General features: G+C 47.0%; 1 protein-coding gene across 1 annotated transcript in view; it reads left to right on the top strand.

Moving 5' to 3' along the window:
- Positions 1 to 14,878, top strand: part of LOC124616010 (UDP-glycosyltransferase UGT5-like) — a 105,927-nt gene extending 91,049 nt beyond the window's left edge. The window contains exon 7 of the mRNA XM_047144226.1: positions 14,267 to 14,878. Within this exon, the coding sequence (XP_047000182.1) occupies positions 14,267 to 14,558 (292 nt within the window). The 3' untranslated portion in view covers positions 14,559 to 14,878. The remainder of the gene's footprint in view (positions 1 to 14,266) is intronic.
- The last annotated feature ends 666 nt before the right edge of the window (positions 14,879 to 15,544 follow it).

Raw genomic sequence — 15,544 nt, 5'->3', positions numbered from 1 at the left:
TTTGCTATGGAATTACATTAAAACACCACGCCAAAAGAATTTTAAGATTTACGTAATGATGAAAGAGCAAAAAGTTAACAACGAATGACAGGCAGGATTCATTGCTCTGTACATTAAGAAGCACTGTGCTAAATTTGAAGGCATGAAGCATGTGAAGGAATTGATTGTGTAAACAGTAAGATTTCTGAAATCGCACACATTATTCCACTGCCGTCTACAACATTTTACTATGACAGCGAATGTAAAATATACAGAGTTGACATATTACTGCGAAGTGTACTGATTAAATCGAGGGGCATGCCTGGAACGATTTTTCGGTTTAGAACCCGCCTTTGTCACATTGGAAAAAGGAGACCAAAAACAAAAATTGAAAGATCCGGAATGTGTTACAGACCTCTTGTTTGAGGTGAACCTGACTGCAAACTGCCCACAGTAAGGCATTGCAAGATGAGAAACAAGTTATTTCTGATTTGGTGCGATTGTATTTAAAACGAAAACCGCATTTTGGAAGGGACAAATTCGAGCAAAAAGACCATCCATTTTCCTAAACTCTCGGGAATTAAAGAATTTGAGCTTTGACGAATTCATTCTGGTTTCTTAACGTTTTGAGTACACTGCCGATCTTACAACAGGCTTCCAGCTGTTTTCGAGACCGTATGCTGCTTCAGCTAAAAGCACCCCCATACATGAGCAGATCGAACTGAGTGATGTGCAGTGTAATTCACATTTGAAAGACAATTTTTTTTTTACAACCATCCTGGAGGTCTACGTTGTTTTCCTCATGAAGAGATGGTTCAAATGGCTCTGAGCACTATGGGACTTAACTTCTGAGGTCATCAGTCCCCTAGAACTTAGAACTAGTTAAACCTAACTAACCTAAGGACATCACACACATCCATGCCCGAGGCAGGATTCGAACCTGCGACCGTAGCGGTCGTGCGGTTCCAGACTGTAGCGCCTAGAACCGCTCGGCCACACCAGGGCATTAACAGAGACTGCGTTGCAGTTCTACCTGTTTACCGATGAAGCGGGTTTCACAAACCACGAGGCAGTGAATCTACGGAACATGCATTACAGGTCCGTGGACAATCCTCGCTGGCTCAGACAGGTAGAGCGACAGCGACCGTGGACTGTAAATGTATGAATCATGAATCATTGGCGACCACCTCATTGGTCCTCACTTCATTGCAGGGGCCCAAACAGCTGCAACATACATCGTGTTTCTACAGAATGATCTGCCAACGTTGCTCGAAAATGTCCCACTGGAAACGCGTCGACGTATGTGGTATCAGCATGATGGTGCACCTGCACATTCCGCAAATAACACTAGGCTGACCCTTGACAGGATGACCGACGGGCGTTTCATAGGACGTGGAGGACGCATAAATTGGCCAGCCCGTTCTCCTGATCTTACACCTCTGGACTTCTTTCTGTGGGGTACGTTAAAGGAGAATGTGTACCGTGATGTGCCTACAACCCCAGAGGATATGATACAACGTATTGTGGCAGCCTGCGGCGACATTACACCAGATGTACTGCGGCGTGTACGACGTTCACTACGCCAGAGACTGCAATTGTGTGCAGCAAATGATGGCCACCACATTGAACATCTATTGGCCTGACATGTCGGGACACACTCTATTTCACTCCGTAATTGAAAACGGAAACCACGTGTGTACGTGTACCTCACCCCTCATGGTAATGTACATATGCGTCAGTCAAAAAGACCAATAAAAAGGTGTTAGCATGTGGACGTAATGTGCTGTTCCAGTCTCTTCTGTACCTAAGGTCCATCACCGTTCCCTTTGGATCCCTACGTAATTCGGTGCTCTCCGATACACACGATCGAACAGCGGAGGAGTGGTACTCAAGCGTCAACTTAGGTTACAATATCTCAGGATGTAATCAACATTTTATAATGAAACAAACGGAACTGATTACGTATTTGTTTATATATTCAGATGTGCTAACAAAACTAACGGGGTTCCATTTAAAAAAAAACGTAGGTTTGTTTTAAAAAACATACTTCCGTGCATTTTTTTATGGTTTGTATTAACCAATTACACTAGCCCCTCTCCTCCCGTTCGGTCTGTGGAATCCATAAGTCAGTATTTGATGTGGTTTACGAAATATATCCAGCGGTAATGTTAGGTGACTCACCCTGTATAAAAGTGTGTGACATACTACGTTCTTTCGGACATGTTCGAAAAAACAGACAATATTTTTTGACTCTGCAGTCACTATGAGTCAAGATAAAAAGGAATTGAGAAATTAGCTGCTAGTGTACATTGACTTAAATCACTGGGGCAAGCTTAAAATTTGTGCCAGACCAGGATTCGAACCTCGAGCTCCTGTTTACTTTTCTTCGTCATTTCAGAACACTCTTTTTTTCCTCCCTCGCTTTCTTGTGTATAAAGCAACTTATAAAAAGTGGGGGACTATTTGCAACAGCCACTTGGATCCTAAAAACAAAAATATCTAGACATCGCTTCACAAAGTGGGTCTTCATCAGTGGGTAGATCATGGCGTCCAGGAACACGACTGATCCCTTTGTTATTCGGCCAGGAGTAGCTCGTATGAGGAATGCCAGAATTTGATAGACCAAGCACCAGATGTCTACTACCAGGCCACAAGCGTTGATCTTCCGTGTCAGGCACCCCACATGTGGCAAAAAGTGGGGAGTTGGCGAGGTGAACTTGGTCGAGATGAGAATGATTCGATTGTTTCCAGTTGTTGGTGATATACTAAGCGGAATGTGCTGCAGTGGCAAGAAAAGGGGCGCTAACTGCCCGCCACACATTCCACCACTAGTTGTGCAGGTACTTCTGTTCTATCGCAATGGCGGTGTAGGCCACATGCATCTCAGTGTAGACTGCCTTCGACGACAGCAAAAATGGTTCTAAGCACTATGGGACTTAACATCTGAGGTCATCAATTCCCTAGACTTAGAACTACTTAAACCTAACTAACCTAAGGACAGCACACACATCCATGCCCGAGGCAGGATTCGAACCTGAAACCGTAGCAGCAGTGCGGTTCCAGACTGAAGCGCCTAGAGCCGGCCGCGGTGGTCTCGCGGTTCTAGGCGCTCAGTGCGGAACCGCGCGACTGCTACGGTCGCAGGTTCGAATCCTGCCTCGGGCATGGATGTGTGTGGTGTCCTTAGGTTAGTTAGGTTTAAGTAGTTCTAAGTTCTAGGGGACTGATGACCTCAGATGTTAAGTCCCATCGTGCTCAGAGCCATTTTGAAGCGCCTAGAACCGCTCGGCCACAACGATCGACTCGAAGACAACAAACACACCTGCGGCAGAGAGGCAGTTAGGTAGCTGTGTTCCAGAAAAATGAGTCCAATGTGATAGAAAGGCGCTAGGATGTCCGAAACATCGCTGAAACAACCAACAAGGCTGGCGCATATGCAGCAAAGAGTAATCTGGTAAGACATGTCAGGCAACGTCACCATATCGTCGACTGTGAACTGAGAAAAGGTCCGAACTGTATCCAGAACGTGGCAAAGATCCACACACCATCAAGCCTGGAGAAGTGTAAGAAACTCATAGTAAACCTTGGAGGTCATCCCCTGGTTAACAAAGGGACCCATTACAGTTAACCTGTATCTAGCCAGTGTGTGCATGGCCGGAAGAGTTTGCTCCATGTGAGGAATCTGCAATGCTATGTAGGTAGTGACATGGCACATACATTGCAGGAAGTCAAGGGAATGGAGGTGATGTTCAGTGAGTCCAAACGTGATCCGTTGCAGTGGTATCTGCAACTGAAGGCTCCAGAGCACCACATGTCAGTCATAAACCCCATGCGAAGACAGCATAAGGTACTGGTCACACTGAGTGGGTCAGCACTTCTCTCAGGCAGGAGGAGGAGGAGGAGGAGGAGATTAGTGTTTAACTTTCCATCGACAACGAAGTAATTACAGACGGAGCACAAGCTCGGATTAGGGAAGGAATGGAATCGGCCGTGCCCTTTCAAAGGAACCATCCCACCATTTGCCTGAAGTGATCCAGGGGCATCACGGGAAACCTTAATCAGGATGGCTGGACCTGGGCTTGAACCGTCGTCCTCCCGAATGCGAGTCCAGGTTGCTAACCACTGCGCCACCTCGCTCGGTTCTCAGGCAGCCCTGTACCAATAAACATAGCCCACAGTTTATGTACATTGAGGGAGGTGCCTGACACCTCACTGTAGGTCGCCACCCATGCAGGCAACACTCGGGTATCGTCAGCATTTCAAACACAGAGGACCAAATCGTCTGCATAGTCGGTGCAACAACATCGATGTCCACCTAGGGACGTTCCCATCACACGTAGTCATAGTCCACATAACAATGGTTCTGGGTGGAGGCGTGCAGCCGCGTGGACAGGGGACCCCCTTCACACCAGGATTGGTTGTATCAACCAACCTTTATACAGCGCCAAGGATGTCGCACTGTGCAGGATACGTTGACCACCTCGATGGAGGACAGCTGTAAGAAAAGAATGATCGACCCGGTTAACTGCCGGGCTGAAGGCTAATCATGCCAAAGCTGTAGGTGGATGTAGAGTACCAGTGAGGGCGATCAGGTCTGTGTAGTGGCAGAGGACTGCCAGAATTTTTTATGCTCTGCAATCATGTGCTGAGACACTTCTTCAAAAACAGCAGTGAATGCGGGTGGTTAGTGTACAGTGTACCATAATGGACATGAAGGCTGCATCCATTGCCACTGGGTGCTGCCTGCCATTGTCATCAGTGGTGGTTCGAATCAAGGCCTGGCACCATCTTCACCTGTCTGCTAGAAGGCATACAACCGCAGGCTAGCATCACCATCCATTCAAGGTGGTGGCACGTGAGGGCGGCAATTTCTGCCTCGATGTAGTCCCCTATTGTACCTCTTTCAGGTGAAAATGGCATCGTAGAGCAGTCCCGCAGTATTTGGTAATTTTTCGTGGATTGCCTTCTCCAAACTGCAGAGTCTCTGCTATACACCATCAAGGCCCAGTGGACGGCATGTTTGTCACCAGACAGCTACCATGACGACATAGATGGAGAAGCGCTACGGCAGTGGCGACATGAATCCCAAGTCACCTTGATAAGATCCCGACAGTCAGGAGACGCCAGTAGAACCACATTCATTTAAAAACACCCCATCCTTGCTACACCTCTGATGGTCAAATGTGACTGTGCAGACATAAGCTGCATGGTCGGAAAAAGTGACAGGCCAGATCGGAGCCAGTTGGGTTACTTCCAGCAACGAGCGCGAGATATGAAAGCAATCAAGGCGACTAGGAACGGTGTACAGTGTACATCTGGGGCGGTCGTCATAAACTTGTTCTCGTGTGTCCACAAGTTGGAGATGGTCGAAGATCACGGCAAGCTCTGCCCAAGGCGAATGATGCAGCGGTTGATCTTTGGGGTGGATGGTGGAATTGAAATCACCATCCAGCACCAATGCATTTTGCCGCCTGACGAAAAGAGATAAGGTTACCTACACAAAGAAGGTGGAACGTTTCCTTCTCCTCCCTGATCCTGAAGGAACATAGATGTTAATAATTCAGACAGCAATGATCGCATGAGCCATCTCGCTCAAATCCGGAAGATATTGGACGTTGTCAATGGGTAATCCTTCACGGATGCGAATCGCCACTCTGGTACCAGTATCTGACACATGGGAGACAAAAGGAATGCACCGAGACCGGTTAGAAAACCATCGATATGCACTTCTCGTAAGAGGGCCACATCTAAATCTGCCACTAGAAGTGCATCGTGGAGCATCGCCAATTTATGTGGGACACAGATAGCGCTGGCATTGATAATAGCTAGGCGATACGTCTGTTCTGGCACTTCTGCTGTGAAGACTTGGGATCTTCCAGTGGCAGCCAGCTGGGGCAGGCCGCAAAAGACAGTCGAAGGCTTGATGGTCACTACAATGTGGAGGGAGGGGGGGGGGGGGGGTAGGCACAACTGATGGTGGAACGTACCCACCAACAATATTCGCAGCCTGTTCCAATTGCTCCTTTATGTTGTCCATTCAAGAAACAGAAGCAGCACTAGTACATTGTCGAGTGGTAGAATCATCAAGACGACACCACATTTGAGCGACCCCCATACACAGCTTGTCAACAGAGGTCACAGGCGGTGGAGGAGAAAGCATCACAGGCAGTGCAGCACAAACCACTGACGTCACTGACGTAGGTGGGTAAGGAGCCAAGCCCAACATAGATGCGTTTTCTGACGGCGGTTCACCACCCCATGTTGCCACGCTGAGGAGAAAATAGCCAGGTGGCGTACGACTGCGTTTCTTGCGCTTCGTTGGTGATTTCTGTTTCCAAACCCATCCCATATTGTAGTGTGACTAGTCACTATCTGACGCCGCCCCAACCAGAAGGAAATCAGAGGTTGGTACGACGTCTCAATCAATATCGATCACTAATGCAACATTGCTTCTCAGGTTCTGAAGGCGTCCAAAGGCCTCCTGAGGGGATCGAGTAGCAATCTGAGGACTCGCCGTCCCGTCAGTGCAAGGGAATGCTGGCAGATCTGAAGGAATGTGGGTCAGTGCATCTGATACCTCTGCAATAGCAGCGAATGCGTCACGAGGAGTACGACACATCTTACAGGTGTCTGAATCAGGTGTCTGTGGAGGCAAACCGTCTGGACGCCCCCCTCGTGGTCACAGCCCTCACGAGTTCGAGGCCAATCATCAATTAACAAGGCATGTGCTTCGCCCGTTTAAGTTTGATCTCAGGCATGCCATTTAAGACGTGGTAGGTCACGATGGTTTGCCAATTTTCTGTGACGTGACTGATGATTTTTCTGTACGATCGAGAGGCAGATACGACCAAGTCTTGTGGTGCCTCAAAAGTAAGGTCGAAGACACGCAGCGATCACCCCGCGTGATCACCCGATAGAGCTCCGACGTGGTCATCAGAGTGCCTGATTTTCCGTCTCTGTTCTTTTGAACATGTCTGAAAGAAATGAGATCACGCAGAATCCACAGCTGTGCTTGTTATTATGTAATCTGAAGTGGGCGGGGGGAGAAACAAAGGGAAGGGAAGGAAATTATGGTGTCAGCTGCGTCGGGAATGTATGCGAAATCAGCGGCGCTGAGCGAAAATGCGTGCTACACCAGGATTCGAACCCGGATCTCCTGCTTACTAGGCAGTTGATCTAACCACTGTGCCACCCGGACACGATGTTTATTGAAACAACGGGGACCCACATTCCCATACAGTGCAACCTATCCGCAATACCTGTCCACGTCCTCCATGCTGTTTACTTTGAGACTGCCGCCGCAGTTGAACGTGGCTGTGCATTCACACTGGAGGTGGTGGATTCATAACCCAAGGAGGCGACTCAGTCATATGAATGCGTCGTCTCTGTTCTTTCGGTCATAGCGTCTCTATGGGAGCCGATGGCAGGTTTGGGTAAAAACATGAGATCTTCTTTAACAATCTGTAGACGGTCGGCCGGCCTGCCGGTGTGGCCGAGAGGTTCTAGGTGCTTCAGTCTGGAACCGCGCGATCCCTACGGTCGCAGGTTCGAATCCTGCCTTGGGCATGGATGTGTGTGATGTCCTTAGGTTAGTTAGGTTTAAGTAGTTCTAAGTTCTAGGGGACATGACCTCAGATGTTAAGCCCCACAGTGCTCAGAAGCATTTGAACCTTTTTTTTTATATTGTTTTTTGTAGACGGCCTAAGTCTCACTCGGGCACAAATTTCTTGATTACGACGTTAGTACAGATGTTCGAGAGTGTTCGAGGATGTAACAGCTATTTGGTTCAAATAAACGAAATATACTGTACTCGGAAATGATTTGAAATCACAGCCACAGACGCTGCATCTACGTGCCACCAAATGTGGAATATACTGGAATATAGATGATGTGAAAACCAATGCGTCTTTAATTAGCCTGTCATTGGTAAAGAACAGAGTTACCTATTCATTTTATATATATAAGTATTTTTAACATTGTGCAGCCCTGTCAGCAACTGTGATAATTGAACATGTAACACGTCAGCCTCACTTTACCCAGGTTTCAGCCAAAATAACTTGGCCTTCTTCAGAAGCGAGAGATACTAAACTACTGCATGCCAAAGTTTGGCCATGTCAAGTGTAAAACTGTAGCACCGTAGTAGCCAGTCATAAATCTACATTACTTAGCAGAAGAGAAACAGCAGGCCCCACTGCGCGGACGAGGTCGGTAGGCCGCGAGAGCTGCGCAAGGAACTAAACGCGGCGAGCACCTGTGTACCGAGCATTGCTGAAAGCCATGCGCGTGCGCGCATGGAAATATAGATACAGAACGGTAGCTATCTGTACATTAGCAATTGGATTAATATAACCATTAAAACCTTTAATGGCGTGTTATGTAAAATAACTTGCTTCTCAGGAGACCGATACCCCTATAACAGATTCGGAGCCCGTGAGAAAGAATAGCTATTACTCTGTAAAATTATTTCTCAATGTTGAATACATTGCTCAATCTTTATCTGGTTAATTAATGAAATTATGTGCGGCTATTTACAGGAATGATATACAGGGTGATTCAAAAAGAATACCACAACTTTAAAAATGTGTATTTAATGAAAGAAACATAATATAACCTTCTGTTATACATCATTACAAAGAGTATTTAAAAAGGCTTTTTTTCACTCAAAAACAAGTTCAGAGATGTTCAACATGGCCCCCTCCAGACACTCGAGCAATATCAACCCGATACTCCAATTCGTTCCACACTCTCTGTAGCATATCAGGCGTAACAGTTTCGATAGCTGCTGTTATTTCTCGTTTCAAATCATCAATGGTGGCTGGGAGAGGTGGCCGAAACACCATATCCTTAACATACCCCCATAAGAAAAAATCGCAGGGGGTAAGATCAGGGCTTCTTGGAGGCCAGTGATGAAGTGCTCTGTCACGGGCTGCCTGGCGGCCGATCCATCGCCTCGGGTAGTTGACGTTCAGGTAGTTACGGACAGATAAGTGCCAATGTGGTGGCGCTCCATCCTGCTGAAATATGAATTGTTGTGCTTCTTGTTCGAGCTGATTGAACAGCCAATTCTCTAACATCTCCAGATACTGTAGTCCAGTTGCAGTAGCACCTTCGAAGAAAAAGGGACCAAAAACTTTATTGGCTGAAATGGCACAGAAAACGTTCACCTTAGGCGAGTCACGTTCATACTGAGTTGTTTCCAGCGGATTCTCAGTGCCCCATATACAGACATTGTGACGGTTGACTTTCCCGTTAGTGTGGAAAGTTGCTTCATCACTAAACACAATCTTTGAAACGAAAGATTCATCTGTTTCCATTTGAGCAAGGATAAAATCACAGAAATCGATTCTTTTAATCTTATCAGCTGCAGACAGTGCGTGAACCAATTTCAGACGATAAGGTTTCATAACTGACCTTTTTCGTAGGACTCTCCATACAGTCGATTGTGGAATTTGCAGCTCTCTGCTAGCTCTGCGAGTCGATTTTCCTGGCCTGCGAACAAATGCTTGCTGGATGCGTGCTACATTTTCATCACTCGTTCTCGGCCGTCCAGAACTTTTCCCTTTGCACAAACACCCATTCTCTGTAAACTGTTTATACCAACGTTTAATACACCACCTCTCAGGAGGTTTAACACCATACTTCGTTCGAAATGCACGCTGAACAACTGTCGTCGATTCACTTCTGCCGTACTCAATAACACAAAAAGCTTTCTGTTGAGCGGTCGCCATCTTAGGATCATCTGACGCTGACGCCTAGTCAACAGCGCCTCAAGCGAACAAATGTACAACTAAATGAAACTTTATAGCTCCCTTAATTCGCCGACTGATAGTGCTTAGCTCTGCCTTTTGTCGTTGCAGAGTTTTAAATTCCTAAAGTTGTGGTATTCTTTTTGAATCACCCTGTATAATATCCCGGAGAGTACATCAGTATGACTGAGCATCAACAAAGGCAACAGCGCCTAAAAAAAAGTAGATGAATTTGTATTAACATTGCATTAGTAGCAGTAATGAAGATAGCATAAACAAAAATTGCGTAGGGTAGTTAGAAACTGGGTAGGCCTGGCAGAATATCAGGTAGTAACATAACATGATGTAACACGTAAATCGTGGTGCTACAAAGGTATCAGGCTAAGTGTTAGGTTTCCGAGGACCTTTTCTTAAATTTTGCGTATAACGCCATATATACAATGGAACAGTGTACATGCACGTATATTGCGTCAAATTACATATTCTTAGCAAGACATAATGGCTGAGAGAAAGAAAGGCTGCAGTGCCTAAATATTTCGTACTTAAATTAAGTTAGTGTACAGGTGAGTTAAACCGACATCGTCTAACACTGATTAATGAAAGAACAGAAGTTAACCATCAGTATCAGTAAGACTGGGCGTGCAACGCCACTGTTCTGACATTAGGTAAAATGTGCATTTAGGCACTTCGTTTCTCGTATTATACCAATTTAAAGAGCGTTTTTCTGAAAGAATATGCTTTCTATTTCATACTAAGCTTTCGTCACACTACGTTGCGTACCACCAGAATGTGGTTTTTAATATCCACTGGGCCACATTTTATTCTTATCTCAATCAACGTCTCCCCTAAATTTAGAAAGCCTACATCCTGCTCAATGGCCTAAAGTCCTTAGCACACATTTCCACACACTTGTCAGTGTTTCATAATACACTCCTGGAAATTGAAATAAGAACACCGTGAATTCATTGTCCCACGAAGGGGAAACTTTATTGACACATTCCTGGGGTCAGATACATCACATGATCACACTGACAGAACCACAGGCACATAGACACAGGCAACAGAGCATGCACAATGTCGGCACTAGTACAGTGTATATCCACCTTTCGCAGCAATGCAGGCTGCTATTCTCCCATGGAGACGATCGTAGAGATGCTGGATGTAGTCCTGTGGAACGGCTTGCCATGCCATTTCCACCTGGCGCCTCAGTTGGACCAGCGTCCGTGCTGGACGTGCAGACCGCGTGAGACGACGCTTCATCCAGTCCCAAACATGCTCAATGGGGGACAGATCCGGAGATCTTGCTGGCCAGGGTAGTTGACTTACACCTTCTAGAGCACGTTGGGTGGCACGGGATACATGCGGACGTGCATTGTCCTGTTGGAACAGCAAGTTCCCTTGCCGGTCTAGGAATGGTAGAACGATGGGTTCGATGACGGTTTGGATGTACCGTGCGCTATTCAGTGTCCCCTCGACGATCACCAGTGGTGTACGGCCAGTGTAGGAGATCGCTTCCCACACCATGATGCCGGGTGTTGGCCCTGTGTGCCTCGGTCGTATGCAGTCCTGATTGTGGCGCTCACCTGCACGGCGCCAAACACGCATACGACCATCATTGGCACCAAGGCAGAAGCGACTCTCATCGCTGAAGACGACACGTCTCCATTCGTCCCTTCATTCACGCCTGTCGCGACACCACTGGAGGCGGGCTGCACGATGTTGGGGCGTGACCGGAAGACGGCCTAACGGTGTGCGGGACCGTACCCCAGCTTCATGGAGACGGTTGCGAATGGTCCTCGCCGATACCCCAGGAGCAACAGTGTCCCTAATTTGCTGGAAAGTGGCGGTGGGGTCCCCTACGGCACTGCGTAGGATCCTACGGGCACGTGCACCTTCCGCCGACCACTGGCGACAACATCGATGTACTGTGGAGACCTCACGCCCCACGTGTTGAGCAATTCGGCGGTACGTCCACCCGGCCTCCCGCATGCCCACTATACGCCCTCGCTCAAAGTCCGTCAACTGCACATACGGTTCACGTCCACGCTGTCGGGGCATGCTACCAGTGTTAAAGACTGCGATGGAGCTCCGTATGCCACGGCAAACTGGCTGACACTGACGGCGGCGGTGCACAAATGCTGCGCAGCTAGCGCCATTCAACGGCCAACACCGCGGTTCCTGGTGTGTCCGCTGTGCCATGCGTGTGATCATTGCTTGTACAGCCCTCTCGCAGTGTCCGGAGCAAGTATGGTGGGTCTGACACACCGGTGTCATTGTGTTCTTTTTTCCATTTCCAGGAGTGTATATATGGAGTAAGCAAACTGCTGGTTAATTTTACAAATATGTCGTAACATATTCGAGGCTCCCGAATGAGTGTTCAGTAGCGTTTCACACATTTTGTATTGCGAAACACCTTCTGATTTATTTGAAGCAGACTGATATAGACACAACTTTTTCCCAGCTGGACCCTTTTTCGTGACTGGTATATATTTCCCAATTAGTAATTTCTCCTCAGTCTCATTTGAGGTTGATTCATCAGTGCTGCTCCCACCATTGTGGTAATTGATCTGCAGTAAAAATACGTACGCAGACACATGCATTGGACTGGAGCAGGCCGGACGGGTCCCGTGAACCCCGCCAGGCTTGCGGAAACCCGAGCCGCCGTGCTGTAGCCACTGTGCTCCGGTACACGTGCACTCTCGTGTGTCTATTGCGGCAGGCTGAGCAGCTGTAATGGCTGCTGCGGAGATGCAGGCAGGCAAGCTGGTAGGACGATTTGTAGACCTCTGGTCCCTACATTGTGAAATTAATTTAGACTTTGACTCGATGATTTGATATTGTTGTTTTAAGATTTACCTACGTTTCATAGGCAGCTGACTTGTATTTAAAGTTAATCGTTTATCATTTATTTTTTATTTACCTTATTCCATACTTTCTGAATTTCTTATTTTAATAGTTTACTCGGTACGATTGGCGCAACACCTTATATGCTTAGCAGTACTTTCTGGGACGAAACAGGAAATTGCGATGAGATGTTTTTTGCCTATACAATTTACGTGCTTCTTCGTTTAGTAATTCACACATATATTCACTGACTATGTTTTCGTACACACATTCCACCACTAGTTGTGCAGGTACTTCTGTTCTATCGCAATGGCGGTGTAGGCCACATGCATCTCAGTGTAGACTGCCTTCGACGACAGCAAAAATGGTTCTAAGCACTATGGGACTTAACATCTGAGGTCATCAATTCCCTAGACTTAGAACTACTTAAACCTAACTAACCTAAGGACAGCACACACATCCATGCCCGAGGCAGGATTCGAACCTGAGACCGTAGCAGCAGTGCGGTTCCAGACTGAAGCGCCTAGAGCCGGCCGCGGTGGTCTCGCGGTTCTAGGCGCTCAGTGCGGAACCGCGCGACTGCTACGGTCGCAGGTTCGAATCCTGCCTCGGGCATGGATGTGTGTGGTGTCCTTAGGTTAGTTAGGTTTAAGTAGTTCTAAGTTCTAGGGGACTGATGACCTCAGATGTTAAGTCCCATAGTGCTCAGACCCATTTGAACCAAGATCGATGTCAGAGATATAGGCCTATAGTTTTGCGCATCTGCTCGGCGACCCTTCTTGGAAACTGTAACTACCTGTGCTCTTTTCCAATCATTTGGAACCTTCCGTTCCTCTAGAGAGTTGCGGTACACCGCTGTTAGAACGGAGGCAAGTTATTTCGCGTACTCTGTGTAGAATCGAACTGGTATCCCGTCAGGTCCAGTGGACTTTACTCTGTTGAGTGTTTTCAGTTGCTTTTCTATTCCTTGGACACTTATTTCGATGTGAGCCATTTTTTCGTTTGTGCGAGGATTTACAGAAGGAACTGCAGTGCGGTCTTCCTGTGTGAAACAGCTATGGAAAAAGGTGTTTATTATTTCAGCTATACGCGTGTCATCCTCTGTTTCAATGCCATTATCATCCCAGACGGTCTGGATATGCTGTTTCGATCCACTTACTGATTTAACGTAAGACCAGAACTTCCTAGGATTTTCTGTCAAGTCGGTACATAGAATTTTACTTTCTGATTCACTGAACACTTCACGCATAGCCCTCCTTACGCTAACTTTGACATCGTTAAGCTTCTGTTTGTTTGAGAGGTTTTAGCTGCGTTTAAATTTGCAGTGAAGCTCCCTTTGCTTTCGCAGTAATTTCCTAACTCTGTTGTTGAACCACGGTGGGTTTTCCCCGTTCCTTACAGTTTTACTCGGTACGTACCCGTCTAAAAGGCATTTTACGATTGCCTTGAACTTTATCCATACACACTCAACATTGTCAGTGTCGGAACAGAAATTTCAGGAGTAGTCGTAAGCTGTCTGGTGTATCGCAAGCTTCAAATACTGAATGCGTATCGTTACCCGCTGCGTACAATTACGCAATTGTATCTTACTTAGTCAGGACACTTTGTTTTTAGGATCTTGGGAGTGGATAATTCCTTCGCCGTATTATGTTGTCAGATGTTGTTCTAACTATGCTCTGTCCTTCCTGTCGTTACAGGTATTACGAGCGCGCCAAGCAGCTGTCTCGGCTATTCCGGGACCGCCCCCGACCGCCGCTGGAGGAGGCGATCCACTGGGTGGAGTACGTCATCAGGCACCAGGGGGCGCCGCACCTGAGGTCCGCCGCGCTGGACCTGGCCTGGTACCAGTACCTGCTGCTAGACGTCGCTGCCTTCGTGGTGGCCACGCTGGCAGCGGCGCTGCTCGTACTGTACCTCGTCATTCGCAAAATATCGTCCTGCTTGGTGGGGGCCTCTCGCCCTGTGCCGAAAGGGAAGAAGAGGAACTGAGACGATCCACACCACAGCCCACGATAACAGTTACATTTGCCACCACCAGTCGCATCTTTGGCGAGGCTGCATTTGGGACTGATGTAGATAAGTTAGCAGATATGGCAAAAAGAACTGTGTTAATTTATTTGAACCAGTTTCCGATGACATTCTGGAGCACTGCCAATAATATTATGAGATTGTCTGTAAAATACTTGGTGTGAACGTGTGACAGTGGGTCTAACATCTCACAGTGTAGATGGACTGACTGACTATGCCTGCGCACTCTGTTATTAAAACAATTTCACGAGTAGAACAAATAAAGCGTACTTGCAGTAAGAGTCGTATGTGTCGGTCAGATGAAGCGCCACATGCACTGAGTGATCTGTTGTATAATTCTTGACACAAAAATAATTGCCCTGCTCGGACGACTAATGGTGTGATTGTCGTAGTTTATCAGTTACCGACTGCTTTACATCAATTATCCTTACCTTGTTCTATGAGATCGTTAATGAAAGTCGACCATCTCTGAGGCAGTGTGTGAGCCGTTTGCCGGCCGGGGTGGCCGAGCGGTTCTAGGCGCTACAGTCTGGAACCACGTAACCGCTACGGTCGCAGGTTAGAATCCTGCCTCGGGCATGGATGTGTGTGATGTCCTTAGGTTAGTTAGGTTTAATTAGTTCTATGTTCTAGGGGACTGATGACCTTAGAAAAGTCCCATAGTGCTCAGAGCCATTTGAACCATTTTGTGAGCCGTTTAACACTGTAGCTCCACTCGTTCTCGAAACCTTAATATTTAGTTTACCGTACACGTCCAGTGTACTCTGGCATTTTGTGACCCTACATTATTAAGTGTTATTCAACAAATCTGAAACTATAATCTGTTTTTGAATTTCAGGTAAATCGTCCAGAGACCCGTTTTCGCCATTAACGTACGGGCTTGATTAAATGTCCGAGCAGTAAGTACAGAGATATTAAAACTGAAACATCATGAATACGGCATACAG

The sequence above is a fragment of the Schistocerca americana genome, chromosome 5 (assembly GCF_021461395.2).
Source record: "Schistocerca americana isolate TAMUIC-IGC-003095 chromosome 5, iqSchAmer2.1, whole genome shotgun sequence".
Lineage (NCBI taxonomy): Eukaryota > Metazoa > Arthropoda > Insecta > Orthoptera > Acrididae > Schistocerca > Schistocerca americana.
This window is presented reverse-complemented; position numbering and strand designations above follow the sequence as displayed.